This window comes from Portunus trituberculatus, chromosome 9, assembly GCF_017591435.1.
Source record: "Portunus trituberculatus isolate SZX2019 chromosome 9, ASM1759143v1, whole genome shotgun sequence".
NCBI classification, from domain to species: Eukaryota; Metazoa; Arthropoda; class Malacostraca; order Decapoda; family Portunidae; genus Portunus; species Portunus trituberculatus.
Genome location: NC_059263.1, coordinates 10,882,950 through 10,902,908, shown reverse-complemented (window position 1 = coordinate 10,902,908; position 19,959 = coordinate 10,882,950). Strand labels below are relative to the sequence as shown.

Below are 19,959 nucleotides of genomic sequence, written 5' to 3'. Positions count from 1 at the left end.
AAAATGTATTGAAACCTCCCTTTTAAATGAGTTCAAGTCATAGGGCATATATAGAAGCAGGCAGGGAGTTCCAGAGTGTATCGGAGAAAGGAATGAATGATTGGGAATACTAATCAACTCTTCTATCAAAGACATGGAAAGAATAGGGACGAGAGAGAGAAGAAGGTGTTGTACAGCGGGGCTGCTGGAGGAGGAGGGCATGCCCTTAGCAAGATCAGAGGAGCACCTGCCATGAAAAAATAGTAAGATATGCAATACTGCGACAGCGAGAAAGAGGTAGAAGACAGTCAGTCAGAAGAGAGGAATTGGTAAGCTTTTGATAAGGTGGTGAGCATGGGATCAGGTAGACGTCCATGCATAGGTCCCAATTCCACCACGTGCCATCTTGGGAATTTGTCATTTGTCGAGTGGTTTAAAGTTACCTACATGTCACCATGATACCCAGGTTCTACATGGAGGTGTAATTGCCTTACACCAAAGATGAGCTTGGGTAGGTGATATTGGCCTTAATATGGATACCACTATAAATAAAATTGCCTGCCCCGCTAATGGATAGAAGGGGGACAGTGTCTGTCATACTCTTCAAGTGTACCTACAGGTACTATAGACCAAAAAAATACATGGGAAGTCTACTCCATACATAGTCGGATATGGTTTCTATACAGAGTTAGCAGTTGTGAGAGTGAGGAAATCTGTCCAACTTGACTTAATGTTGTTCACTAGAATCCCTAATCACAGTCATGCAGGCGCTCACATACACACACAAATACACACACACACACACACACACACACACACACACACACACACACACACACAAGTGTAAGCACTAACGTCAGACGGGAAGGGACCTGCCATCACTCACATTTACATTCACACACACACACACACACGCACACACACACACACAATTACACGCGCCCGGTAGCTCAGTGGTTAGAGCGCTGGCTTCACAAGCCAGAGGACCCGGGTTTAATTCCACGGCCGGGTGGAGATATTTGGGTGTGTCTCCTTTCACGTGTAGCCCCTGTTCACCTAGCAGTGAGTAGGTACGGGATGTAAATCGAGGAGTTGTGACCTTGTTGTCCCGGTGTGTGGTGTGTGCCTGGTCTCAGACCTATCCGAAGATCGGAAATAATGAGCTCTGAGCTCGTTCCATAGGGTAACGTCTGGCTGTCTCGTCAGAGACTGCAGCAGATCAAACAGTGAAACACACACACGCACACACACACCGCATAGTGTAGTGGTTGGCACGCTCGACTTACAATCGAGAAGCCCTGGTTCAAGTCCCGGAAAGCGGCGAGGCAAAATGGGCAAGCCTCTTAATGTGTGGCCCCTGTTCACCTAGCAGTAAATAGGTACGGGATGTAACTCGAGGGGTTGTGGCCTCGCTTTCCCGGTGTGTTGTGTGTGATGTGATCTCAGTCCTACCCGAAGATCGGTCTATGAGGTCTGAGCTCGCTCCATAATGGGGAAAACTAGCTGGATGACCAGCAGACGACCGAGGTGAATTACACACTCCCAGCGAGGTCTAATAGCTCTAGTTCTGTTCCAGACTAATTTTGGTGTTTTTAAACGATGATTCTTGGCTTTTTAGAAGATCGAGAGTGCCGGCATGGCTGAAATTGTAAATTGCTAAAAGTATCGACAGGGTCCTGCTAGCCGATATACTCCTATTTTGTCCACCTCTAATGTAAGAGTTAACTAGTGCTCTCAATCATTTATACAGTTTTATAGTAAATTCTGGAACTTCCTGCCTGCTTCTGTATTTCCATCTTCCTACGCCTTGACTTCTTTTAAGAGGGAGGTTTCAATACATTTATCTCATACTGCATCACAACTATTTTGACTCTGACTGGCCCCCCATAAGACCTTGTTTATTTCCTCTTTGACGCAATTTTTGTAGTCCTTGGTCTGTTTCCCTCTATACTTAAAAGCAAATAAATGTTTTGAGAGAGAAATCACCAAACTTAGCAGCACTAATGACACAACGGTAAGGAGCTTTGTTAATACCACTGTAGCTTACATGCAGGACCTCATGCTGAAGGATCATGTGTATGCCGTGAGTTCTACTGTGTCGCGATAATTCGTGTACTGCAGAGGTACAGGGTACAGCCTTTCCACGTACTGCCAAAATCTCCGATAGCATTAAGATCTCCTTCGTTCAAGTGTGAGTGTGTGTGTGTGTGTGTGTGTGTGTGTGTGTGTGTGTGTGTGTGTGTGTGTGTGTGTGAGTGGGCACAGCACAACGAGCCGCGTCAGAGATGAAATAGAGCGATGAAACAGGCGGGGAGGAGGTGGATGACCCTGAGGAGTGGGTTTATGTTTGTGGTGTTGTACAAACAGAACGCCCTGTCCCCATTTCTATTAATATTAGACACACATGCAATTCAGGCAGTCTTGAAGAATTCAGCGGCAAACTAGGCGTGGAACGATCTTGTAGAACAATAACCACGAAATATTGACATTTATTATTATTTGTTGTACTTTCTTAACAGGATTTAAGTCAAACGTTTACATCTTACATTTCTATTACTCGTTTGTCTTTATTGCTCATGTTTTTATTACTTGTTTTTTCTCTTTCTGTTTCAAATTTACTGTAATGAATTGCTGCTTTGGTTTACGTTCTTGATTTTTATTGGCTCGTAAAATTTCTTTAATACATTTGTTGTTTATAATATATCTTTGTTGCGGCTCTTGCCGCTTAAATTGTTCTTATCGGCTTAAGAAACCTGCACAGCGAAGCTATAGCAGTAACCTTCCTTCACGCTCCTTACTTTATTGATTACTTTCAGAAGAGCGTGTATGGAAGGAAAGTTCCGCTTAAATCATCGGAAATTAAAATTCCCGGCTCTGTGCAGGTATATGCGCATGCGTGGAAAGCTCCCTCCACACCCCCCTGGATAGCCACCAACCCGAGACACCGGTCACTCCAATGAGAAGAAAAAAGGCTTCGCCTATGGGAGGAGGGAGAGACACTAAACTTGTGCAGGTTTCTTAAGCCTATAAGAACAATTTAAGCGGCAAGAGCCGCGACAAAGATATATTATCGGCTGAAAGAAACCTGCACAGCAAAGCTATGCATGAGACGAGGACAGGTGGGAGGTGAAGGCGAAGCCCAAGGAGACAAGTATCAGGAAAAGGGCCTCACAATCTGACAGCCATAAAGCACAAAAAAGTTGAAAATCAGAACACTTTTTTTTTTAGTACATAGTGCTATGTAAATAGAAATATACAGTATATACACTAAGAGAATACACATATATACAAAAGGGCATATTGGTTAGCGACTTCTGCCGCGACCTCTACCCTAATATCGGCCTCGCCTACATGCCCGTCCCCTGCCCTCCAGAGACGAGAAGAACGAGGCCGTTCCCATGGCAACACACGGAACAGGGATGACCGAATGGTGGAGGTAGCGAGTCCTGAAGGAAGCCGTTGATGCCCAGCCCCCCAAGGTTCTGTATCCGCTCCACAGAATGGGTGCGGAGGAACGCCAGTGACGCTGCGAGGCCTCTGATGTCGTGGGCGTGTGGGGCCTGACCTGGGTCGGCCGACTCGATAATGCGGCACGCCAAGGCGCGCCAAGGACCGTGGAACCAGAGGACGCCTAGACCTCGAGTTATAGAAGAGGTGGTCCTCTGGAACCCCCACCGTAAGCTCCACGTAGTCCTTGAATGCTCGGACCGGGCACAGCGGGTGTAGGAGGCCACCCTCCAGGAAAGATGGAATTCTGATAGGGCCAATCATGTCGTCCGCCCTCTCGTTTTTGGCCAGAAACGTCGGAGAGGGAGAGAGGGTGAAGGCCGAGCAGTCCTCCTCCAGTTTGGAAAAGGACGGGTGGCGGGTGAGAGCCGCCAGTTGTGACGACCTGTATCCCGTAGCCAAGGCGAGAAGGAAAGCGGCGCGTTGAAGGAAGTGCTCTTCCCCCATAGAGATCCCTTCAAAGACCAGGTATTGCAGTACCCGATGTAAAGACCAGGCCAGGACCGGCTGACGTCTCTAAGCCCTCGAGGAACGGATATACTTCAAGAGGAGTGATAGCGCCCTCCGTGGCACCCTGATTTCCATACCAAAGCGTAGTGGATCTGCGAGGGCTGCGTAGTGAGCCGAGACCGTCGCCGGCGCCCTATTGGTGGAGTCTGCAAGCCAAGCAAGGAAGTCCAGAACCGTGCTGGCAGAGATAACCTCAACCTCATGAACCCGAACATAGTCCTGAAACCTTCGCCAGCAGGATTCATATTGCCGCACCGAAGATGGGCGGTGAGCCCTCAGCATCTTGTCCACCGCCGTGGAGGAGAAGCGATGGTAGAGAGCTCTCCGTAAAAACTCCAAGCGTGAAGCCGAAGTGATGCTTGGAGAGGCGCGGCAAGGCTGTTGGTTAGGCAAGCTTATCCCAGAAGGGGAGAAGGGCACCACCTCATCAACTCCCCGAACCAGGGCTGGGCTGGCCAGTAGGGGGTGATCAGGAGGACCCGACCCTTGTAGGACCTGAAGGTCTGCATCACCCTCAGAAGAACTGGAGTCGCAGGTGGAGGAAAGAGGTACACGAAGTTCCACTGGTTCCAGTCCTCTGTGAAGGCATCTGGGCCGCCGGCGCGTGTCCTCCGGTTGTAGGTGTGGTAGAGGGGAAGCTGGGCTGTGTCCGAGGAGTCGAAGAGGTCCACTTGTGGGGTTCCGTAGCGGAGTGTGAGGGAGTCGAACACCCGAGGGCGGAGACGCCACTCGACCGACGATCCCCGGAACCTGGACAGAGCGTCCGCCCAGGTGTTCTCCTGGCCCGGGACAAACTTCGCTGAGAGTGACAGCTGCCTGAGTGAAGCCTCGGCGAAAATGTCCTCTGACAGAGCCAGGAGCTGACGGGACCGAGCCGTACCCTGCCGCTGTATGCAGTGCACGGCCGTCACGTTGTCCCTATCGAAGCGGACGCTCAAGCCCCGGATCTCGTGGTGCCTGAAGAGCCATTCCTGCACCACCAAAAGCTCCCAAAGATTGATGTGGAGGGACCTATTTTCCTCCGACCATCCCCCGCAAGCCTGATGCCCCAGCTGGACTGGAAACCCCATCCTACGTCTGAGGCGTCCGTCGCTACTGTTAACTGAGGTGGGGGTGGGAACCAAGGAACGGACTGGCGAAGGGCCCCAGACCGGAGCCAAGGACGCAACAGGCTGTGAAGTGTAGCAGTAACTGGTCTGGGGAGGTCGCGAGATAGGATGGGAATGGCTGTTGACCTCCCACGTCAAACGCCGTAGCTTCAGGCGGCCGAGGAGAAGGGTCGGGACCGCGAAGTTGAGGCAACCCAGAAGGCCCTCCCACTGACGGCGAGAGAACGTGTGAGAGAAGTAAGCCCTCTTGACGGAGCGGAGCGTTCGAAGGGCGTTGTCTGGAGCCAGCGAGAGGGAGGCGTTGATCGTGTCCCACTCTATCCCTAGCCAACAAAGCTTCTGCTCGAGAGTGAAGGCAGATTTGTCCCAGTTCACCTGGAAACCCATGTCTCCCAACACTTTCAGCGTCACTGAGACGCCGTTCAAGACACCCTCCTTGGTAGGCGAATGAATTAACCAATCGTCCAGGTACATGAGTGTCGAGATGCCTGCTTCTGCCAAGCTTGCGCCGACCACCCTCACTAGCTTCGTGAAGACCCTCGGGGCAATCGAGAGCCCGAAAGGGAGCCTGGTAAATTGGAACGTCTCCGTCCCTACCTGGAACGCCAGAAATCGGCGAAACCGGGGGTGGATGGGGACATGCCAATAAGCGTCCTTGAGGTCTAGGGACGCCAACCAGTCTCCCTCTCGAAGCACTGAATGCACCTGCGCCACCGTCAACATCTTGAAGCACAGGGGCTTTAAGAACTTGTTCAGTGAGCTGAGGTCCATAACCAGCCTTGGTTTCCCTATGTCCTTCTTTGGCATAGTAAAAAGACGGGACAGGAAAAGCGACCCGTCGCTGGCTCCACCACACCCTTTTCTAGCATGTCTCTCACAAGAGGCAGCACGGAAGGGGACACTCTGGAAGACACAGGAGGAAGGCGTAGTGGTGGAAGTGACACCCATGGCCATGTGAGCCCGTGGCGGACCACCCTGGAGGCCCACCCTTGTGCCGGCCACGCGTGATGCCAGCCCAGGAGACACCCAACTGGGGGGCCATCAGAAACCCTGAGACTTTTGTTGCTGCTGCTGACGTGGGGAAGGGCGTTGGGGATGACTGGAAGTCCTCTGGTGCTGGCGGAAAACGTGGCTCCGTGGCTGCTGGCTCCGAAAGGGCTGCGGCTGCTGAGACTGCCGTGGGCGCTGGTCGTTCGCTCTCGAGGGAGGAGGACGATACACCCGCTGCTGCTGGCGAGCAAACGGGGGTGGGCGTCCGGCCAGAGAGCGGAACCTGGGAGCAGGGACAGACCAGGTCCTTGGTGGGGCAGGGGGCTGGACCTGGATGACTGCCGGGACCGAAACGAAGACACGGTCCGTCGCTTCCTGGTCTAAGAGGCCGCGGGAAAGGGGAGCCGCCCGAACCAGGCCTCTACGAGCCATATGTGGAGCCGACCGCGAAGCTGACAAGCGAGCAGCCAGGCGAGCCTCGGCGAACGTCCTTGCCGCCGAGGGCAAGGCCACCGAAACCATATTGGCCGCACCTTCTGCCACTGTAGAGAGAGCCATCAGGGCATCGCGCAACTTCTCCGGTGGAAAATCTGAAACTCCACTGCGAGCGCTCTCAGCCAGGTCCTCATCATCGCCGCCACCGCCGTGACAGACGAGATGGTGGAGGCCAAGTCCTGTCTAGCCGAGCCGCAGCCAGCAACTTGGCCTCGGGCTCACAAAGTTGATGGGGCAGGGCGGGATCTCGACCCGACCGCCACAGGCAGTCACGGAGTCCTTCTGGCGCGATGGGAGGAGGCAGAACAACAGGAAAAGACGGAGGAACCGCCCGCCGAGGCGGAGCTGCTGTGGGCTGATCCTGGGACCTCTCGAGAAGTGCAGGGATGTCTAGGGCATGTTCCCCCTTCACCTGAGGGAACCAGGCATCTGGGGAAAAGGCAACTGCTGGAGAGTCTTTGGACCTGTCGATGAACATGTGCCCCTCTGGATTCAGACGAGGGTTCTCGAGTAAGGCACCAATTGCATCCAAAGTGTTCGAGGCGGAGACTCTCGAAGACGTGAAGACTGGGGCTGAAAGGGGTCGAATCTTGTAGAGGACCTTGGCTCCCTCCGTGTCGTTGGTCCACTTCAATATCACGTCCTCCCTCCTCCTCCAACCCTCTGGTAGAGAGGCGTCGGGAGACCAGGCCACCAGCTTACCATCTTCCCCAAAAGAGTATTCCCAGGACTCAGGAAGTTCACACCAGGAAAAGGGAAGGAACTCTGGCAAGTCAGGGAAGGGTGCAAGAGGCGAGGCAGGGGGAGAACGGGGGTGGTGCACCCTCGTGTCCTCCAAACCGAGAGACTGATGACAAGGTGGTATCACTTGAGAAGGGGCACCCAGTTCCACCCTCGCAGCAGAGGAAGAGGGCTGAGGCTGCGGGTCACCAGCTGGCAACCCTTGAAAAGGGGGAAGTCCAGACTGGGAAGCCTGAAAAGCCGGGAAGCGGGACAGGGCAGTGTCGAGGACGGGCCCGAGCAAAGAAGGAAGGAGGGCAGCAACCTAGGAGGCCAAACTGCCTCCCCCCACCTGTCTCTCTACCGGCACCCCGCCCTTGCGGTGCTTACGGCGGGGGAGAGGGGAGGGGGATGGAGAGGACGAGGTCAAGGTCGAGGACGAGGACGGAGACGAATGGCGAGTCCGAGGCCTCCCTTGAGGCAAAGACCTCTTTCTCGGCCGGGACTTCCCGCAGGACCCGCGAGAGGGACCACGAGAAGAAGACGAGGTCCTGGGTTTGCCCAACAAGGAGGGTCGGGAGCCGGTAGAGTGCCGGAAACAGTCTGAGGCATGGGGCTGCTGAGAGGCCACAAGACCCTCAGGGACGCCATCCTCTAGACCAACATCCTCGTCCCCCTGGCCCCCGAGAGGCCTTGGTTGTGAACCCATGGGCGGCTCGGAGACGCAGGACGGGTTGCGGGAGCGAGTAAGCCCCAACTCCACTCCCAGCGCTGGATCAGCCCAGGACAGGGGGAATCACCTGAAGACCTCAACTTCCGCGCCCTCTGCCACGCGCCCCGAAGGAGCTCAAGGGCGGAGAGCTTGGCGCGGGCTGTCGGAGGGGCAACACGAATCTCCTCCACCCACACCTCGCATACAGAACAGGCCAGAGGGTCGAAGCCTGCCTAAGTGAAACACGAGGCATGAGGAGAACAATGGTTGTGCCCATCTGATGAAATCCTGACGGAGCAGCCAGACGCAGCAAACACACGTTTAGGCTGAAAAACACAAGGGAAAAGCGGAAATACGTGGTAAGCACGGATAGGTCGGCGAACCTTGAGGCAAACTAGGTAACATGAGAACAAGCACACGCTCTCGTATCGTACCCGGGAACAACCTCTAAGGAAACATCTGTAAAACAGGCAAGGCCACCACGTAAAACACGAGCAGGAACCAGAACTTACCGACATAACCAACGTAGATGCGGGAAGAAAGACGGTGAAGAACAGAACTACCGGCCAGTCTGGTTCCGAGAGCAAGAGTGACCGGTGTCTCCGGTTGGTGGCTATCCTTTCATACACGCTCTTCTGAAAGTATTCAATAAAGTAAGGAGCGTGAAGGAAGGTTACTGCTATAGCTTCGCTGTGCAGGTTTCTTTCAGCCGATAAATCTTATTTAATGGACAACGGTTCCTTTCTTTATTTTTATTTATTTGTTTTATTTTTTTTTTATTTTTTTTTTTAGATTTTTTATTCGCTTCAGTTTCGTTCTAGAGTTTTGTTAACAGGATTCTGTGGACTGCTCAACAAGTAATACGGAAGTTTCTTTTCCACTCCATAGATTATGAAATATGGAGTCCTTCCCGTAGACTCACAAACGCTACTGTTTATGCTAGCAGCAACATGAGGTAACCAATCTTCCCAATTTTCGATAAAGCCATTTACGACTGGGCGCGAAACGTCAAGAATTTTCCTGTTCGCGCGCTCCACCAGCCCATTGCTTGCAGGATGATAGGCTACTGTGAATGTTTGTTTTATGCCAAACTGTTTACAGATCTCCTCTAGTACATTGTTGCGGAATTCTGTCCCATTGTCACTCAATAAGACACTAGGAGCTGAGTAAGGACAGAATAGGTTTGTCACTAGAGCGTGAGCCTTGGCAGATTTATCATAAAGTGGAGCTAAAACTACGTACCTGCTGAAGTGATCAACCATCACCAGCACATACTTAGAGCCCTGGCGACTCCTAACTGAAAGCTGTAGTACGTCTATAGCAACCACATCCCAAGGTCTTTCAGGGGGAGGATATTCCAAGATAGGAGCAGGTTTAGGTACGCTACCCTTATGCTGAGCGCACTGTACACACTTGTTAATGTACTCATCTATATCTACACGCATAGTTGGCCAATAATAGTTCATACGCGCAGCTGACAGAGTACGATCTTTCCCTTTGTGTCCAGCGATCGCAGTGTCATGAAGTAAAGACAGCACCACCGGTACATGTGACTCTGGTATCACTAGTTGTGTTACAGGATCTCTGTTACCTGAAGTCCAACATCTGCAAAGGACCTTCTCTTGTGTCAAAAAGAACTGTGAAAATGGCACATGTGTTTTGGGTAAAGTGGTTTCATCGCCAGATTCCAGAGCATAAATGACCTTGCTCCAAACGTCATGCTGACATTGAGCATTAGCCAGCTCATGCAGGGAAAAGTTTTGTATGGTAGGAGTTTGCTCTACTACTCCTCCAACATGCACATTTCGAGACAGGGCATCCGCCACTACATTAGCTCGACCAGGCAAATACTTGAAGGTTGGGTTGAATTCCCGTATAGTTAAATACCAACGAGCGAGTCTGCCGCTCAGGTTTCTTCCTTTAAAAAGCTCAGTAACCGCGGCGTGATCAGTGTACACGGTTATTGGATATCCCAGAATGATATCCTTAAACTGCTTGAGAGCCAATATAACAGCCAGAGTCTCCTGGTGAGTTACAGAGTAATTTGACTCTGCTGGTTTCAGAGTTCGACTTGCGTATGCAATAACGCGGTTTTTACCACTTGCATCAGTTTGCATCAACACCGAACCAAGCCCCAAGGCCGAAGCATCCGTGAATAAAATAAATGGAGCTTCATAGTCTGGAAAAGCCAAAATAGGAGCATGGGTGAGTGCAAATTTCAAGTCCTCAAAACTTTTATTCTGGGCTGCATTCCAGTGAAAAGGAATGTCCTTTCTCAGCAAGGTATTCAAAGGTGATGCAAATTTTGAAAATCCCTTTAAGTATGACCTATAGTATCTGCACAACCCAAGGAAAGAACGAACATTTTCTGCATTCTTTGGTTGTGGAAAATTTTAACAGCGAGGATTTTGTCCTCTACTGTGTGAATTCCATCGCCATCCACTACGTGGCCTAAGAATTTAATTCTTGATTTAAGGAATTCGCATTTAGTTAATTTGGCTTTAAGGCCAGAGTCTCTCAATTTCAATAAGACAGATTCTAAACTGCCTAAGTGAGACTTTAAGTCTTTTCCACATATGATCACATCATCAAGGTACACATATACATTTTTGCCTATTTCCTCAGCAAAATAGTGTTCATCATGCGCTGAAAGGTGATCGGAGCAGATTTTAATCCAAACGGCATGCGTTTCCATTGAAAATGGCCTTGAGGAGTGCTGAAAGCCGTTACTGCTCGCGATTCAGGTGCCATCGGTACCTGCCAGTAGCCACTTACAAGATCTAAGCTACTGAAAATTTATTTCCCTGTCCTAATGACATTAATAAGTCTTTTAGAACAGGCAAAGGAAACCTTTCGTCCTCTGTCACTTCATTTACTCGCCTGAAATCAATGACAGGCCTAAATTGTCCATTTTTCTTAGGGACTAGGAACAAAGGTGAATTCCAGGGTGACCGGGAGTTTTCTATAACACCTTGTTCCAACATTTCTTTGATTTGCTCCTCAACCACTTGCCTTTGACTGTGTGGCAGTCTGTAGGCTGGTATGTATATCGGATTAGTTCCTGGTTTTAATTTTATGTGGTGCTCTGCTCTGTCTGTTGCACCTAACGGTTCTCCGGGCAAGGCAAAGACATCACGATACCGCTTCAGCAGTTGAATGAGTGAGTTCCTTAGCTCGGGGTAATCCGCTACTGTGACAAAGTTTTCTAGTTCTTGAGTCTGTGCCATAAAGTCTGTACTGACTGAGGCACATGCAGAGACAACACTGGATTCAGCCAAGTCCACGGGTTCAGGCGCCACCTGTCCATCATACGCTAGCGCTTCACTCAAGAAAACACCTTGTCTGAGTTTGATTGGTCCACCCGTGGTATTTACCACAAGAGCAGATGTTTGATGCCCATCCCGCACGGTACAGAGAGTCGGTTCCACTGCTAATCTTTTCACCTTACTAGGTCCTTCTATGCAGATATCACAACCTACTACCTACTAGCTGTACGGTCAGGAATGTTATGACTTCCAATTACCGTAGCCTGAACAACTGTCCATTTCCCTGTGTTTATTGTTTTTCCGGCCGCAGCCTTAACTCGCGGCTTAGCTCCAGAGTCGGTAAGCGTTCTCTCACCCTGTTCTGCGGGAACCTCCCTAACAGCAGAAACTGACTGGGCAGAAACAAATTCACCATCTGGTGTCTTTTGTACCTTTCTCTCGTATCGGGATAAAGAAGCTAGGCGTCCCCATTGCCTGAAAACTCTTTCCTTCAGTGCTCTCTCTATAAGTCCTTTCGGACAGCACATTAACAGAAGCGCCAGTGTCCACGGCAAATGATGCCTGTACTGGCCCGAGTTTTGTTTCTAGGGCCATAATGGTAGACTGACTGCAAGCGGCCACTAAAGATGCGTGAATATCACTGTCATCGGTCGCATGTGCAGCCCGGTTAGTTCTTTGACCTTTAGCTACCTTGGTTTGGTTTTTGCGGGGCGCGAGGCTTCCCCCGACTGAGTTTCCCTAGACTCTCGACTTTGCCTCCACTTGGACTTTATATTTACTAAAGTGAAGCAGTCTTCCATTGAGTGTCCATGACACTCATGGAACAAGCAATAAGCATTTTTGTTTTTGTTGATCTCACTCTGAGTAGCACTAGCCGTCCGGCGCATGCAGCATCATTGTGGGCTTTTCACGGGAATCTTGGGCTAGACTTTTTGACCTCCTACTCAAAGAGTGAAACCGTTCAGTGAGGAAGCACTACATTTGGACCGTGGACAGGATTCGAACCCGTGCGCTTGAGACCTCTCGGATCCCGCACGCAGGCATCTTTAGTGCGTGCTGGCTGTTGCTGGGGATTCTGGTGTCCCGCTGCGGCAACAGCTTGTTTCTTATCCTTCTTTCTTTTAAAGCATTTAAGCGCAGAGTGCCCTTCACGCTGGCAGTAGTGGCAGGTAAATTTTGGCTCGCCTGCCGCCGTCACCGCCGCGTACGAAGTAGAAGGATGTTCCTCCGGTGCTGTTTGAGCACCCTGGGTCGCAGCCACCGTTGAAGCAGCCAAGCGATCCGCCACTGTAGAGGCAGCACGATGAGCGTTACCACCCCTTTCTGCAACTTTGGGTTTTAGTTTTAGTGCGAATGTATGCAAGGTTTCCGTAGGTTTATAATCTAGAGACAAAGCACACATCCTACAGTTCTCCCTGATAGAGTGCATAAACACCAAGAACTCCAGAAATTTATGGATATCTTTTGCAGACATGGAGTCTCCATTCATCCAACCATTATCCTGTAGGTATTGGGTGAAATCAGAGGAGATGCGGTTTCCTGCTGTTTGTGCCTGCCATATATTAAGAGAAGCAGAGTTTTCCAGCATAGACTGCACCGCATCACTGACGCCCTTCACCAAACTGTGCTTTAGATTATTCCCAAAGGTTTCCAGGAAGTTAGTTTTAAACTGTTCATAGTCTCCGTGTTCTGAAGGATCTGTGAACGCGCTTGCTTGCATCATCAGAGCAGCTTGCGATCCTGGCTGTAAACGCGACCGCAAAAAGGAAATTTTGTCTACTTCCTCCGTCACAAACGCGTGCCTCATTACATCTTCGCACTGACTAATGTATTCACGGGCTGAATATTCAGGATCTGTTCCAGAGAATGCTCGCACCTCAGCTACAACAGGCAAAACCTTGGTTACGGCGTTACCTTGTGGTATAAGTGGGGTTGAAGGCCCACCACCACCTGGTGCAGGGTTATGAGTCATGCTGAAAGGATTTCCTAAAGACTGAGTTACAACAGTGTTAGGAGAGGAAGGAGCAACTCTACGGTGCGTGTTACCACTTCTCAAACGACGAGAGTCCTCATCAGTGTCACTACTTGTAGTATCCTCAAACTGATCTCCAATTTCCTCAGTTTCGGGTTTTTCAGTTTCCGCACGTTTCTCAGCACTCAGTGTGTCGAATTCCTCGCACAGCAAAGTTAACTTTTGGTCCTTCTTAGCCATTTATTTATAAGAATTTATTTATTTAGTTAGTTAAGTTAATTAATTATTTATTTATTTGTTATTACTATGTATGCATCCATTTCAACTTCCAGGACTTCTAAGGCAAGTTTAAGGTCACTTCAGACGCCTTGAAGAAAATTAAAGAAAGAAAAACAAAGATACACACATTAAATATTAGTATTGATAAATGGTAATTGTTGATATACTACAGGCAACTGAAAAAGGGAGAACATATAATGCAACAGAAAATTATATACTACACTACGAAAAAGGGCTTATATCACATTAATTTCTGTGACAGCTCCAATAAATCATCACAAATATTTATGTCAGCAAGTGATGTATTTATTTTAATGTTTACTGTAGTGTCAGCTAACTGTTGTTTTCTCACCTAATACCTATAGTATTGCTTCGGCAGCCGCAGTTGGTTACGTCTTCTGCGTTATCCCTCGCCACTCGGAAGACCTTGAGAGGCTGAGTAGGCTGGGGATGAGAAGTGCCCGGTCCCGTGGACGCCCCGAGGTCAAAAGGAGTTTTCCTCCCAGCCAGCTCGAACTACCCCTCAGTTCATGAGAAGCCAACCACGCCCAGTGTACCGTCAGCGTTTGAAGACGTACCACGCCCTCCAATAACAGCCGAAGTATTGAGAAGATACAGGCTGAGTTATTTGTTCCTCAGCCGCCAGGCGACAATTGTAACGAGAGGGAAGTGCGTAACTCTCGAGGGTGTGAGTGTGTGCGTCGCAGTAACGCCGCGCGTGAGAGTTCAAGTGAAAACAAGCCTTCCACACGGGTGACTTAAGAGCGAAGAGAAGGGGGAGAGTACTTGTTGTGGCAGCTACCAACCGCACAGCGCGCGTCAGCAGCTGGAGTCAGCGTTTCTTCTCACTGTCCGCTCTCCACTACCCTCTCACTCCTCGGTTTCCCGTATGAATTCGTTCAGAAGGCAAGTTCACAATGTTTCGTTTTGTCTCACAATCACGCGTTTCTGTAATTACTGAGTTTCCTGGGTTATTTTAATGTTCCTCAGTGGGTCATCCCAAAGCTGTAACACCATTTGTTAAGCGTTTTGGTTGTATGAAGCTTAACTTTGTTTGATTAGCAGGCCTCTTGTAGGTTCTGTAGGCCTACATAAAGTTATTAAGTTTATTGTTTTGATTTACTGTCCAGCCGAGCGGTTTTACTGGTAGTTCTAGTGTTTCTTATCAACCCAGGTGTACAAGGAAAACTCAGTTTATAAAAGTTAGTATATTATGTACAAGTTTACAAATGCTGTCCACACGCCACGTACAAGAACATACGGCAAACGTGTTTTAAACTCGGGAAAGTGTTTGTAATGTCACTGAGTACACAGTCACTAAGTTCCCGCAGCACAGTTCACAGGCACACACACTTGACACACACCCGCACTTCCCAGTCGCCGGCGATCTTCCTTCTGCGCGGCTGCCCGCGCCCACCGCCGCCCAGCCTCCAAGGTGCTGACACAGGGCGTCGGTCATGTGACGGGGAATTTTCCATGAGGTGTATTGTGTCGTGCATTACCTTTATTTCTCACTGGTAGTGATACCTATATAAAATGCATCCTACCCATAGAGACTACATTAATTTGGATTAGTTATCTGAGACAATCATGAATGCAACGAACCCCCTAGTTAGTTATATGAAATAGAGAAACACTGCAACCCCTGTTGAAAGGAAAAGACGAGGTCAGCAGTTCTACATGTTGCACCACATTACGAGAGATTGCATCAGATTCCTATATACATATGTACAATGGGTCCTACCTATCCTATGGCGGTTACAGTTTCCTTGATGATTTTGCGTAAATGTGAGGTCAATACACTATCTATCCATGTATCTGCATGTATCTATCCACATACCTCTCTCTCTCTCTCTCTCTCTCTCTCTCTCTGTCTCTGTCTCTCTCTCTCTCTCTCTCTCTCTCTCTCTCTCTCTCTCTCTCTCTCTCTCTCTCTCTCTCTCTCTCTCTCTCCTGGGCAAGAGATTAAAGCTATAGGGTGGCAGCTCGAGGGATTAGAACATTCACCCTTTTTAGGAGCAGGTTGAATGTAGGCAAACTTCCAACAAGAAGGAGAAAAGTCGAAAGACATAACTGAAAGAGTTTGGCCATGCAAGGTGCAAGCACGGAAGCACAATTTATGAAAACAATAGGAGGGACCCCATCAGGTCCCGAAGCCTTCCGAGGGTTTAGGCCAGCGAAGGCATGCAAAACTATCATTACAAAGAATCTTAATTTAAGACATCCACGGGCAGACGTCCACACTAAGTTCGAATCCCACCACATATCGCCTTGATACTTTGCCATTTGTCAAGTGGTTTAAAGTTACCTGCATGTCGCCATGATACCCAGGTTCTAGATGAGCTTACGTGATGATATGGGGCCTAATATGGGTACCACTATAAATAAGACAGTGGCGTAGTGGATAAGATGGTGAGCGTGGGATCGGGCAGACGTCCATATGTAGGTTCGAATCCCACCACATATCGCTTAGAAGCTATACCATTTGTCGAGTAGTTTAAAGTTACCTACAAGTCACCATGCTACCCAGGATCTAAGTGGTTACACCAAAGATGCACTTGGGTGGGGATATGGGCCCTAATATGGGCACACTGGGCTAACAACCGAGAAGGCACGAGCTCGAGTCCCGGGTGTGGCGAAGCAAATGGGAGAGCCTCTCAGTGTGTAACCCCTGTCTACCTAGCAGCAAGGTCTCCCTGGACCTAGTCTGTACCATCAACCACTGTCCCAATTGCGACAGACTTGTCCTCTTGGACACTGCAGTAGTGATTTTTATAAACACCAAGTGCCCGGACCTGAACACAGAGCTCGGCCTTCAGCACAGGACCCTTGACGATACCGTCTTCAAACACCGCCTGGATGACCTCTTGGCTCATCCCAACCAGGTCGTCTCCTCGTTGCCACAGCATTGCAAGGTAGAGCCTGACTCTTAGTTATCCCAGTTGAGAATATCGCCCTCCTTCTCGACGATGCCGTGAGAGTAAATGCACTGGCTGGGCATGCCTGTCCAACACCCCCACCGCTACCACCCTTGGCCACCATAGTCTCTCCTGCCACAAGAATCCCAGACGCACGCCAAGCCATGTTGCCTTCAATGATGTGGTATACTGGGCCCTGGCTGCCACCGCCGGGTTAGCGGCCACCCTTGAACTCCGAGGTCTGGATTATGGAGACGGACGACCCCCCAATGGCATTACAGTGTTCTCTTACAGACAAGGCAGGATGTTAATGTGGGATGGTACCTACGTCAACATCTGCAGAACAAACGTCAATGACTGCCATGGCCGCCGTGCAGTGGCTCGCGCGGCTGAATATCGCAATCCCCGCCGCTACGAGGACCTGGCCCGGAGGTATGATTTTTTACCCTTCAATGATCTGCTGCAGGACATTGCCAGCTGAATCCGTCAGTGCTGTGGGAAGCCTCGGGAGATCAGTCTTGTAGTGGTGTGGGGCAACACTGCTGCCATCTGCGGGTCCCATCCATTGCTGCAAGGTCCACACTAAATCATGTACGGGGAACTATTCTTGTTTTTTGTTTGTTTTGTTTGGGAGAATGTGTTGCATGTGCTTGTATGAATGTTAGTATGAAAATAGGGAAACACAAACATACAAACACACACACACACACACACACACAAACACACACACACACACACACACACACACACACACACACACACACACACACACACACACACACACACACACACACACGCCCGGTAGCTTAGTGGTTAGAGCGCTGGCTTCACAAGCCAGAGGACCGGGGTTCGATTCCCCGGCCGGGTGGAGATATTTGGGTGTGTCTCCTTTCACGTGTAGCCCCTGTTCACCTAGCAGTGAGTAGGTACGGGATGTAAATCGAGGAGTTGTGACCTTGTTGTCCCGGTGTGTGGTGTGTGCCTGGTCTCAGGCTTATCCGAAGATCGGAAATAATGAGCTCTGAGCTCGTTCCGTAGGGTAACGTCTGGCTGTCTCGTCAGAGACTGCAGCAGATCAAACAGTGAAACACACACACAGAGGTAGGTGTACGCATGAAGGTTAGACAGGCTGTCATCAGCTATCACACACACACACACACACACACACACACACACACACACACACACACACACACACACACACACACACACAGATGTAAGCCTTTAGGTCAAGGAGGCAGCAGGTATCGTTTATATTCAGGCACATAAGAGAGCAGCGCACACAAGGGAGCAGCCACGCACGAGGAAGAGACGCACACCAGGGCTCCAAGAAGAAGCAGAAATAAAATTCCGTCCATACAAAAAAGAAAAGAAAATAATAGTAAGTTCTTTTCTATTTTCCACTGAGCTCTTTCCTCTTCTTTTTCTTTCATATTTCTCCCTTTTTCTTATATATTTATGTATGTTTTTTTCTGTACATTTCCCTTGTATATCTTGTGTTTTCTTGTTTTATTTAATGAAAGTTCCGATTTTCTTATTTTTTCTTCTTAGTTCTCTTTTTTTCTCATTTTTTGTTCGTGTTTTCTTTTCTTCTTTTCGTGTTTTTCCTGTAGCTACTTTTGACTACTTTCTCTGTTTTCTTTATTTTCTACTTTTTTTCTTATTCAAAATTTTCTTGTGTTCATGTTTTTGTAAAGTAGGTACGTTTTTCTTTACTTATTGGTTTTTGTTCATTTTCTTTTAGATGATTAAATAAATGAGAAATAAAGAGAAATGAAGTTAATTGAAAAAAGTAGGTCGCGTGAAAAAAGTTAAATGGCTACATTGGAAAACAGGCCAAAAAAGACTTTGCTGTCTTCAAGACTAGAACAACTAATATAATAGTAGAAGTAAAGGCCAGCAAAGCAGAGAGGTCTTTCCCCACTCTCCACTCCTGCGGCATAATCCGTCATGAAACAGGTCAGAAAACAACTTATAACTTATCGGGTTAGAGAAAAAATAAAACAGAAGAAAATTTTTTAGAAAAGAAAAAAAGGAGATGAAATGAGATGCCTCCAGTTATTGGAGGCGAGGAGGTTAATGTAATTTTAAAAAAAACGCTGTTGGCCGCGGACTAGATGTAGAATATTTGCCAGTCTTTGCAGTGTTGCATTCTATCATGTCTCACGGAAGACTATTTATTATAATAACTACACTGAGGAAAAATTTATTTTTGATTTGTAAAAACTGAAGAATTTTGCTACTATTTCCTGGCGTGTAACTTGGAAAATCTAAAGTATTTACTGCAGTCTATTTAATGAATGTCTGATGATTTTTACCTCTTGTATTAAGTTGCCTCTTAATCTTCTATGTATTAATGAAAATGATTTAAGTCTTTAAGAAGGTCTTGGTATATTTTGTTTCTTAGGCTTGGTATAACTTTTCTTACTCTGCCCTGGGCTCTTTCTAATTTATCAATGCCTATTTGGTAAAAAGGACTCCTTGCTTTTTTTTATTTATTTATTTATTTATACCATGTGGGTTTTTCACGGGGATTTATGGGCTAAAGGGGATACCTCCTATCTCAAACCCCACCCGCTAGGAAACCGTTGCCCCGAGTGAGGAAACCCAACCTACACTCGGACCGTGGACAGGATTCGAACCCCTGCGCTTGGAGACCCCCTAGGACCCCAAAGCACGCATGGTTCCACTGTACCACGGCGGCTTGAGCGCAATATTCCAAAAGGGGACACACCAAAGAGTTATACAAGATGAGGATTACATTCTTGAATTGATTCAAAATTTATGCTTAGAGAGAGAGAGAGAGAGAGAGAGAGAGAGAGAGAGAGAGAGAGAGAGAGAGAGAGAGAGAGCATAACCCATCTCATATTTTCAGATGGCAAGAAGTGTGTGGGTACAAGCATGGGTGGTGATGGTGGTGGCGGTGGCCGTGGTGGCGGCTGCCTGGGTCCCACAACTTGCGAATAAAGAAAGGGGCCCCGCCGCTGTGGTAGGAAGCGGGACACCACAGACACACTTGCTGGCGTTTAGAGTGAGTGTGTGTGTGTGTGTGTGTGTGTGTGTGTGTGTGTGTGTGTGTGTGTGTGTGTGTGTTCAACGGTCGCCTGGTGGTCACCCAGCCAGTCTTCCCCATTACGGAACGAGCTCAGAGCTCATAGTGACCGATCTTCGGTTAGGACTGAGACCACCACACACATCTCAGCACACACCGAGACGGCGAGGACACAACTCCCGAGTTACATCCCGTACCTATTTACTGCTAGGTGAACATGGGCTACACATTAAGAGGCTCGCCCATATTCCTCGCCGCTCGTGTGTGTGTGTGTGTGTGGGCGTGTGTGTGTGTGGGCGTGTGTGTGTGTGTGTGTGTGTGTGTGTGTGTGTGTGTGTGTGTGTGTGTGTGTGTGTGTAATATTTGTGTGTGTAGTGTTTGTGTGTGTGTGTAGTGTGTGTATGTGCGTGTATTTCTTTTTTCTATTTAAAAGGGAAGGATTGGCCAAGG

At 48.9% G+C, this 19,959-nt stretch overlaps 2 protein-coding genes across 2 annotated transcripts in view; both read right to left on the bottom strand.

The window, feature by feature from the left end:
- Positions 1 to 4,002: 4,002 nt before the first annotated feature.
- Positions 4,003 to 6,059, bottom strand: LOC123501712. The gene is made up of 2 exons (XM_045250717.1): positions 4,438 to 6,059; positions 4,003 to 4,354 (listed from the first exon to the last, which is right to left on the bottom strand). The coding sequence occupies exons 1-2, from the start codon at positions 6,057 to 6,059 to the stop codon at positions 4,003 to 4,005; spliced, it is 1,974 nt and encodes a 657-aa protein (XP_045106652.1).
- A 10,884-nt stretch (positions 6,060 to 16,943) lies between these two features.
- LOC123501711 overlaps positions 16,944 to 19,959 on the bottom strand; it is an 11,956-nt gene continuing 8,940 nt past the window's right edge. The window contains exon 6 of the mRNA XM_045250716.1: positions 16,944 to 17,025. Coding sequence (XP_045106651.1) covers positions 16,944 to 17,025 — 82 coding nt within the window. The remainder of the gene's footprint in view (positions 17,026 to 19,959) is intronic.

Bases quoted from the DNA above. Each gene is read 5' to 3' on its own strand.
- LOC123501712 (XM_045250717.1), bottom strand. From the start codon at position 6,059: ATGGCCATGGGTGTCACTTCCACCACTACGCCTTCCTCCTGTGTCTTC. The intron at 4,355-4,437 runs GTTCGGGGAGTT...CGCCTCTCCAAG, and splicing joins TACTGGCCAGCCCAGCCCTG to CATCACTTCGGCTTCACGCT.